Genomic DNA, 10,529 nt, shown 5'->3' on the forward strand with positions numbered 1-10,529 from the left:
TTTATTTTATTTTTTTTTATTTTGTTTTATTGACAGTGGTCGTTAAAAAACTTCTGCCCTTGGACTAATGTAGTTGCTGACCCCCTCCCTAGAGGTCTGAGGCCCCTGAGGTTTGCCCAGCTGATAATCCAGATAAGAAAAGAGTGTACAGAGGTCTGCATTCCTGAAGAACTTGAGCCAGTCATCTAATTTCTCATTCATTCGCCAACATGTTTAAGCTTTTCTATTTCTCAATACAATTCAACAGAATAAGAAGCTGAGTTATGATCAGAAAAGTGTCATGTGTGGTGGATGCTTCGCTGATCAAATGATGAAAACTAAACCAAAGAAAACTGGACAGGTGACCTGAGGCCGTGCAGGAGAGAACAACGTGAGAGGGCAGATTTCCTCACTGACAAATGTTAAGTGTGTAAATCTGAAGAAATCACAAAACACACAAAAGGTCAACCCGCTAAAAAATGACTACACAGGATGGGAACCTGCTATCACACCCAGACTGATTGACACGTCTTTAATTACACATGCAAAGATTAGACAAGAGCTTAATCTGAGTAATTAACATTAACTGGTGTTAAAGGTTGATTTACTCAAACAAGTCTCTAAAGCTCCTTCAGCTGTATTTGAGTACAACCTAGATAACTAATCTGGGCCTAATCCGCATAAACTGTAAATAAGAATTCTCCTCAATTTGAATTGAGAGGAGGCAGAAAACACGGTCCACTCTATGACACCATCACAGTATGAAGATTTGTTAGTGAGGAATAATAGCCTACATTTTGGCCGTGGATAATCAGCCACCCTTCCAGTTTCATTGTGTTTTCTTTGTACCACCCAGCTGTTGTTGCTGATTGATAGATAGCTTCTCTCACTCGTGTTTTCAACAGATCCGATGGCAGGTTGCCAGGTTGGTGAGAGCTTCTGCCAAGAAATAGCACATACAGGAGGTTTCTGAGTCACTCTTTCTCTTAAAAAAAGTTGGACCTGGCTCAGTTTTGGACTGAAGGCGTTGAGGTGGCCAATCAATTATATGTGAGCCCATGGATTCATTTGTATTTCTACTGTTTACCTTACGATCACCAGGGCAAAGATAGAAGTGTTGCTGTCTTTGTGTCAAGAATGAAGCTGAAGCGACTGTCAGTCATTCTGTTTGCTCCCACATTCAAAAGGCCACCTTGGGATGTAAAATAAATCAAATGACATTACTATGAGTGGCAGGGAAATAAGATGTGATTAAAATCCTTATTTAAGGAAAACCTACAAGGCTCTGGAGTCCTTTTTCCCGACAGACTGGATGAACAACTGCACCTGGGACTGGGATCTTAACTCAAGCTTAAACTACTAGAGATAAACAGATAGATTCAGACTGAACTCTCTTTACACTAGAAACAAATTCACCATCGTTTCTTAACGTCATTTTTGGATGCTTTTTCTTGGTCATACTTGCTGTTTAATCACCATGATTTTAATTCTATGTTTTCACTTATGTCAAGCAGCTGGGAGGGGAAAACCTTTGAAGCCGTAAGCACCGTTTTACTCTGCTTAACAGACCAGCATACATATTGATTATATACTTGACTTGCTTCCATGTCTGCATGATTAAATTCTCTGTGTTCATCCTATAATCTCTGAGTTATGGGGGGGGGGGGGGGGGGGGGGGGGTTCTTCAGAGTACCTGCATCTTGATGATATTTGTGCCTCTGGAAGACTGGATTCAGGGGGATGGGTTCATATTTGTGTCTTATTTACACGTGAAAGCAAAGGGTGTGAACATTATGGGTGAGTAGAGGGCACACGTGATGAGGTGTTCCCACTGGCACAGGATCAAAACAGGTCTGCGTGGGCTCTCAAACCGTCTTTGACTAGACAAAACAGTCAGTTGAAAGCCATCCTTCTCTCTGGTGAGAAATAAATCGTATCTACTTGATATATTAAGGAATAGTGATGATAGTTCTGCAGCTTTATTTTAAGCACTTTTCCAAATATCTTTGAGTGCAATCAGGACTATTGAAAAACTGGTCAGAAGCATGTATTATTCCCTATTGCATAACAGAATTAATGGGTTCTGCAGCCTGCTGTCATCACTGCTGTGAGATGAGCAAATCCTGCTGTGTATTGATTTGGTGGCTGATGTCATAATTATAGTTTAAAGCTCAGGTTGAATCAGACAACTCACATAGAATAGATTATCATGCACATGTGGAACATGTACAGAGTTAATGTGTGGCATTTGAACCTCAAACCTGGCACAGCAGGGAGTGGGATGAGACAATGACAACTTCCTCCCTGCAGACTCTGAGCCTACAGGTGGATCCAGGGCTGGAAGTGTGGCTTATAAAATGCTCAGTGGCACAGTAGCAGATATGCATCCTGTACTAAAAGGAAATAAAAAAGATGATTTCAGCATATCAAATGGGCGGCAGGAGGGTTGGCAGGCCAACAGGGTTAGGAAGCATAACCTCCATCCTTCGCGTCAGTTTTCCATGATTATCTCTCCACTCTCCTGTCACATTTACTTTATTATGTGCAGTTCATAATGATACACCTCTTCTATCATGCTCCTCTGAAGCAATAAATCCGTCATCCTCCCAATTATGTTATTATCTCTCATCTTAGATATCTTGGCTGCAAATGCTATGAAAGTATCAGCAACAGGCATCTATGGGCTGGTTTTAAATGTTAAAAAGTAGAGCTTTTATGGAGGAAAAATGGGGATGTGCTCTTCTTTTAGGGTGGAGCATTGTTGCCCAAGTCAAAGGTGACGCTTTGACAGGTTTCTCTTTCTTTTTTTACTGACAAAAAGACAAGAAGCAGCGTGACCCCGTGACCTGTCACTCCGTTCACACAGAAAGGCAGAGTGGGAGGCTGGTTTCCTTGTTGTGAATTCAAAAGGTCCCATTTCCTTCACAGCGGCACATGACTGAAGTTAACTTCAATGCAGGCGGCCCTGCATGACACATGCTCAGAATAGAATAAGTAGATAGAAAGATAGGGAAACCATTGACAAAGACAAGAAGTAACGGGCAGTGAGTGTCCTTCATGCTGATAAACGTCCCTCACACATACAATATCTCATGTGTCTGTGTTCCATAACATTAAGTTACCTTTTAAATTCCTGGATCGTGTGTAAGGATAGCCTGTTTAACATTTTATGTTACGGCAATAATAATATAAATGCAAATTTACAATTGGCTGAAGCATGGATTGAATTATTCATGCAAGCCATTCATTGCTGCATGTGTTATTTTGTACTATAATGCACAAAAACCTTCACATCACGCAGTTAACACTTCTCCTCACACAAAGTATTGGTCTGGCGCTGTCTTTAATGAGCTGTGAATAACAGAAAAAGCAGCACCGCTTTCTGTTAAACTGGAAAAGTACTGAACAGTACAGGAGACGTTGGAGGTCATTCTCACTGGTTGAAACGCACATCTCTCAGCTGCTCCTAATCAGGCCTGATTTTTTAAAGCCACACACTTGATGAATGCTGGTTACCTCACTCATGATGTTGCTGGTGGAACCAAATCTCTGCCTGTGCCACAGTCCACTGAAACACTGGCCAAAATGTGTTTGTTAGCATGAAGTGGACGTTATCTGAGCAGCCATGTCAGAAATTAAAACGTGGGCGTTCTGGATGGCAGTTCTGGCTGAGTTTATGGGAATGATCATCCTCGTCTTCATCGGCCTCTCGGCTGCAATAGGGGACCGAAATAATTCCTACCCTGACCAGGAGATAAAAGTGGCATTTGCCTTTGGCCTGGCCGTTGCCACATTAGCCCAGTGCATAGGTCACATTAGCGGTGCCCACCTGAATCCGGCCATCACCCTCGGCCTCCTGGTCAGCTGCAAGATGAGTTTGCTCAGAGCCCTTTTCTACATGATGGCTCAGATTGTGGGAGCAGTGGCTGCCAGTGCTATTGTGTATGGTATCAGGCCAGAAACCACAGACTCACTCGGTGTTAACAAGGTAAGGCGGAATCCATGTGTTTACAATTTTCCTGAGTAATGCTCCCCTTGATGAATGACATGTACTACTCAGCTTGAGTGGCATTCTGGGAATTGCCTCCAGCCTGATGTAGTTTTCTTGTAAAAGCCAGACACTCGTTGTCTAAAGTTTTTATGCTCTAATCTCTAAGACTTCCACATTTGCTAACTGCTGGTGATAAGTTGTTTTAATTTAAATGTCAAAATTTGAATCATCACTCCTGGTTTGTGCCTGTCATGCAACAAAGACAAGCCTTCTCTCACAGGGAGTGTTTACAGGATGGAAGCTTGTCATCCTCTGCAGCAATTTATGGACTGAATCAGTTGCACAACTGAAGCATGGTCCATCTGCTTTTTTTTAGCAGCGTGCTTAGTTCCATTTTAAGTTTCTAATGGCTTTTTAATGATGCTGCAGATGCAGAAGTGGAGGCAAAAGAACCCCCTAATCATAAACAACAAAAGAGGAAGAGTGCAAACTGAAGTGTTTTCTCCTCTAATGCAGCTGAATGAAATCAGCCCTGGTCAAGGTTTTGGTGTAGAATTCCTGCTCACCCTCCAGTTGGTCCTGTGTGTGCTTGCGGTCACTGACAACAGACGGGATGTCAGTGGATCTGCACCTCTGGCGATCGGACTGTCTGTAGCGCTGGGACACCTCGCGGGGGTGAGTGTATCAAAACATTTCCACGCTCATTAATTTGGTAGATGATTTCTCCATCCTCGCTGTGGCCTGATACAATGGATTGGCATAGGATGAACTGGCTGTAAATCAAGCTTGCGTGTAATCTGCTGATGTACAGCCAGGGAGGCAAGTGTTGTTTTCCTCTGATATGGTTTACAGATCAGCTTCACAGGATGCGGTATTAACCCAGCTCGATCCTTTGGGCCTGCAGTTATACAAGAGTCTTTTGATGACCATTGGGTATGTACTGGGGAGCTGTAAATCAGATATTTTGCAATTGTCTGACTCATGAGTCATTCCCATTGAAATCAGGATGTGACCGTGTTGCTATTTTGTTTTTCAGGTATACTGGGCAGGACCACTGAGTGCCGGTGTGGCGGCAGCTCTTCTGTATAATTATCTGCTGGCACCCACAGATGAGCCCCTGAGTGAAAAAACAAAAGTCCTGTTCTGCTGTGGCTCAGCACAGGAAAATCAAATTCATGAGCCTCTTCTGGAGGATGTTTAAGAATGGGAGCAGGTCTTGAGAAGAAATCGCTGCTATATGCTATCCTGCTTGTTTGTAACAAATAAAATGCTGTTTCAGAATGAGGAGTTTCAGCTACTCTCCAGGACTCAAATGTATGACCTGAAATCTTGTGTTCCTCCTTCATCTGTTTTTTCCTCCTCTCTGCACACAAGCCTCTTCACTATAAATACTGAGGCACTACATATTGGTTTAAAGGGACAGTTCAACCAAAATCCAAATTATTCTTCCTCATATCTGTAGTGCCATATATCAATCTATATTGTTTTAGCGTTGGAGATATCGACCGTAGAGATGTCTGCCTTCTCTCCAATATCATGGAACTAGATGGCACTCGGCCTGTGGTGCTCAAAGCGCCAAAAAATACATTTTATAAAGTCAACAGCAATGTCTCTTTCCAGAAATCATGACCCAGGTACTCAAGATAATCCACAGACCTTGTTTTGAGCAATTTCATGTAGGAACTATTTTCTTTCTACCGAACTACAGCTATCTACTGTATCACTGCGCAGAAGGAAACGTGCATCTACTCCCTGATAAGACGCTTGTGCCCGTGACAACATTAATGGCATTTTGGCTAAGCTGAAACATTAGCTAGCTCAGTGACGCTAGTGCTGTCTCAAATCGCGTACTTCCGTTTGTACACTTCCATACTTAGCCTATGTGCACTATACTTACTGGCGCAGTGTGTGAATTGTGACAGGGTAGTGTTGTCTCAAACCAAACACGGCCGTTGGGCACTTACCGGAAATGACGACCGCAGCTGTAAGCAAGTTAGCAAACTAGCATTAGCATTCGCGTTATCGTTCGCGGTACCAAATCATTACAGACTGCTAAATGAATCCAATAAACATGCTGCTGGCTTATACCTGACAGCAGTATAGTGGTGCTTAGTGCAAAAAACACGTATATTTGTACAATGCAGCAGTGGTGGCTGCCGGTCTTTCAAGGAGGGGAAGCTCATTTTCGGCCTACATCATAAAAATTTATTTATACGTAAACTCTACCCTCTGGGGCTGCTGCGCGAGGCTAGTGTGACCGCCTGTGAGTGCTTTGGGACAGTGGAGGGGCTCACAGCAGCACTCGCTGCTCATTGGGGACAGTAACTGCAGAGCGACAGAAGTCAGAGTCTCCAAACACGAGTACAGTCTCCAATAACACCAGAAAAAGTTGCTAGATTTGTCGCTAGTCGTTTTTAACAAAGAAAAAGTCACTAAGAGGATTGGAAAAGTCTCCAGATCAACTCGGAACAACAGAATGAAACTTGAAAAAATGCTCCGGTGGTGGTTTATATTTCAAGATCGCTGATTCGCTCATTTCGCTGTCAATCAAAAAGGGATTCAGCCTCAGACAGATCATCCAATCATCATTCAGAAGCCCACTGCCCCATAGACCCCCAGAGATGCTGAGCGTCCGATGGGCGGGACAAAACCGAGCATTTATCCAATGACTGTCTAGTTTCGCTGCAGTGGAACAACCCACTCTATGCTTCCCCACTGAAGTCTTTGGACGCTGAGCTTCCACTGTTTAATGCACTGTGACGCTATAGGAATGAATGAGAGGAAAGTCGCGTCAGTGACCTGTGATAAGTAGCTGATTCTGAACAAAAGTTGAACGCGTTCTAGCGCATATTTAGTCAATGAAATGTAAACACAACAGTACATATTTGACCACTTATTTTTTGACATTTTAGGGGAAGCTGAGCTTCCCTTGCAGTCTTAGAGCAATCGCCACTGCAATGCAGTGACGTTCTCAGTCGCGCAGTCCTTGGCCACTATTTCTAGTTTGAAAAGTGGTCCCTTCCCTTCCGCTACGTAGCCAAGATGGCGACCATTGAGGGCGAGAAGTGTCCATAGTTCCACACTCCACTTCTTGACCGTTTTAAGTGCACCATCCGTGCGCTGCATTTTTCCATACTTCTCAGTGTGAATGCACTTATGCACTCAAAATATTAAGTAAGTAGAGAAGTACGCGATTTGAGACACAGCATGGGTGAGCAAGCAGCAGATGCACACTTCCTTCTGTGCAGTGATGCGGTTTGTGGGTGTTGTTCGGTAGAAAATAGTTCCTACATGAAACTGCTTACACCAAGGACTGTGGATTATCTTGAGTAACTGGGTCATGATTTCTAGAAAGAGACACTGCTGTTGACTATCTAAAATGCATTTTATTTTATTTATTTATTTTTGCACTTTGAGCACCACATGCTGAGTGCCATCTAGTTCCATTATATTCAAGAGAAGGCAGACATCTCTATGAGCGATATCTCCAACACTCCGCAACTCACCAAAACAATCTAGATTGATAAATAGCGCTACATGCAAGAGGAAAAATATTGTGATTTTAGGGTGGACTGTCCCTCAACACCCCAGACAAACTTAAAGCAGACATGCCAGGAATAAAAAACTGTGTGTTTTTATAGGGCTGTTCCTGTCATATTCTTTGGTATATCTGCTATCTGCTCAGAAGCTGAAGGTGTCGCTGACCTTTGCACTGGCCACTGCCACACTGGCTCTGAGCTTGTGTCACATCACTCGATTGCACTTGAACCCTGCATTCATTTTAGTCTTCCTGCTCAGCTGCCAGATCAGTGCCCTCAGATTCTGGGGCAGTTGTAGCTAGAGCTATTGTGAATGAATGGGCACAATGGATCCCTTGGTATTAACAAAGTAAGGGGGCATCCTTCCTTTATTCTACAGGACGATTATTAAAAAAAAAAAGCTTTTGTGTAATTTAAACCACTGCTTCCGTTCTAATTATAAAGTCATTGTCCTTTGCAGTTAGATAAAGGAAGTGTAGGACAATTCGTCATGCAGCTCCTTGCCACCCTTCAGCTGGCTCTCTGAGTGATAGCACAGTGACTGATAAGCGACAGAGTGATGTTAAAGGCTCTGCTCCACTGGCGATTAGGCTGTCAGTGTCAGTGGGGCTTAGACACTTTGAAGCATATAATTCTGCCGAATCTGTGGTCGAATTTTACAGTAATTTCACCAACAGGAGACAAATGTGTGTGGTAGAGGAGACTCTTAATGGAGAAGGTTAATACTTCAGCTGAAATGAGTATCCTAGTGATAGACAGGGTTTCATCTGAATAGTAGAGGCTGGATGAAATAGAGGCCCAATCTTTTTTATTGAATTGATTTTCACTGAAGACTGTCAGAGGCATTGATGCTTGATACTTTTAGAGGTCATTTGAAGTGAATATCCTGTTCAGTCAGTGTTGGTGAGGGTCCACTCGAGAGTCCTGTTCCTGTGCCAATACAGTTTTCAATACTGTGTTTGACAGGAGTCGTCATGAGTCAAGACTTGTCCTTCCATGCCGCGTTACATAATTCAGCAGTGTGTGTGTGCCAGCAGATCAGGAAGCATGTGCAGTAAATCACAATTGCAATGACCACTACGCAAGTGTCATGTTAAGGTGAGTAAATACATTCATGTAAGTGTATTTTCCTGGCAGTATAAGGCCTGCCTACGTCGCTGGTGCCAAAACTAACATATATAATGTGGCTATGAAAAGACTTGTGTTACTTGGCACAGGAAAACAGCATTAGAAAGAGGAGCAGTGGTCACAATAAAGATGTAATGATGACCAGCTTTAGAAGAGCTTTAGTCAGGAAGAAAACGTTTGCTTTGATCAATCAACACATTTGAAAATCGCAAATTCTGCATGTCGACAGATTTCACCTTGGGAGGTCACCTTGTGATTACAAGAATGCCCCACACAGTTAGCTTGTACATGCATAAGCTCCTGACATGAATTATTTCATTCCATGAATACAATTTGGTGAATTATTTACAGATCAGTTTTCCTGGATGTGGTTATCAGTCCTGCTCTCTCCTTTGGACCAGCTTTGATAAATGGCAAAATGGAGAACCACGGGGTAATATCATGAAACGCTCTGGAGCTTTTCCTTTAGAATCCCATTTTCTCTATTTTATTTTGTCAGAGACAAATGTAGCTGATCTCTGCTTTCATTCCAGGTGTACTGGCTGCAGCAAAGTGGGGCAGCGTAGCAGCAGCTCTTATCTATGATTTCCTTCTGTATCCATGAGCACAAAACTTTAGTATGTGCAGGAACCTCTTGCGTCATGGTCCAAAAGATGAAAACAATGCAGTTGGAATAACTGGAGAAGGCAACAGCAGCCCAGGGACAAGTCAGAGGCAAAACATGTGCAACATTTAAGCTTTTCTCAGTCAGCACACCTGTAAACAACATCTGATTCACAGATTTGCTTTAAAGGAGCTGTATGTGAAATTCAGAGTGTGTGTGGTAACTTTATTTAGAGTCTAAACCAGGATTGGATAGGACCACACGAGCACGAGGTGGCTGAGCTAGCAGCCAGCAGCTAACGATGCTAACAACAGCAACAGTGCTGACAAAGCTAACAATGTTAACATGAGCAGCAGAGGACAAGAGGATGGGTGTTATACTCTCGTGACAACACCCTTCCGCCATCAGGGTCAGTACAGCTTTATCACCAGTAGGTCCAACTGCTGTATGAGCGCATTGAAGAGCAGCGTTGATTACCCAGCCTGTGGGACACACAAACAGGGACTAACATGCATGGGGGATCAAACCAACCCAGTCTCACTCCAAAGTCGTCGAAATCCGGCACTTGGGCAGTGACTTGCGTCATCAGACACTAAGGAAAAAGCTGTCCTTTAATGTCGCCATGATCCGCGGCCAGTTGCTCTTATAGTTTAACGGTGCTTGGTGGTGTCAGAGGAAAAAGCAGCGGGACAAAGATTAAAGTTAAGGCGGCAAAAGTCTGAGTAGGGTGGACGGGTCCAACAAACACTGGCTTTCACCTTTCCTAACACCTACCTTTCACGTCGTATCTGGACGTGGACCGTCCATGACCAAACGTCAGTATATGACAAGGTCGGAGTGACAATGTGTTGACCAGACCGTCTACCACAAGAAAGAACAGGAAGTTCGGTTAGAGCACACTGAGAGGGAATGTGACTGCATTCTCTGCTCAGGACACCATTACTCCACTATACCTTTACAAAGCAAACAGTTGTGAATGTCATATACAGGACCTTTAAATATGGCTATTGATTTTTTTGTGTGTGTTTTTGTGGCTGTTTTTATGAATGCATTACAATAATGATTCTTTTTTTAATCCAGTTTCAGTGTTTTCATCTCAAACTATTTTCTAACCTGCAAAGTTCAAAGCAAGGTCAGCATATCCTTATTTACATTACCACAATAACGCAATGTATATTTAGATTTGCTCGACCTTGACATCAGTTTCTTTATAATGTATCACATACTGTATTATTCCATTCAAGGTGTTTGGCGACAGTCCCAAGAATCGGAGTGGTGAAACAACACG

At 43.1% G+C, this 10,529-nt stretch overlaps 1 protein-coding gene and 1 pseudogene across 1 annotated transcript; both read left to right on the plus strand.

Moving 5' to 3' along the window:
• Positions 1–3,485: 3,485 nt before the first annotated feature.
• LOC117272249 (aquaporin-1-like) lies at positions 3,486–5,251 on the plus strand. The gene is made up of 4 exons (XM_033651061.1): positions 3,486–3,967; positions 4,487–4,645; positions 4,823–4,903; positions 5,007–5,251. The coding sequence occupies exons 1-4, from the start codon at positions 3,605–3,607 to the stop codon at positions 5,169–5,171; spliced, it is 768 nt and encodes a 255-aa protein (XP_033506952.1). The 5' UTR covers positions 3,486–3,604; the 3' UTR covers positions 5,172–5,251.
• A 688-nt stretch (positions 5,252–5,939) lies between these two features.
• LOC117272101 (aquaporin-1-like) lies at positions 5,940–9,675 on the plus strand (annotated as a pseudogene).
• The last annotated feature ends 854 nt before the right edge of the window (positions 9,676–10,529 follow it).

This window comes from Epinephelus lanceolatus, chromosome 12 (assembly GCF_041903045.1).
Source record: "Epinephelus lanceolatus isolate andai-2023 chromosome 12, ASM4190304v1, whole genome shotgun sequence".
Lineage (NCBI taxonomy): Eukaryota > Metazoa > Chordata > Actinopteri > Perciformes > Serranidae > Epinephelus > Epinephelus lanceolatus.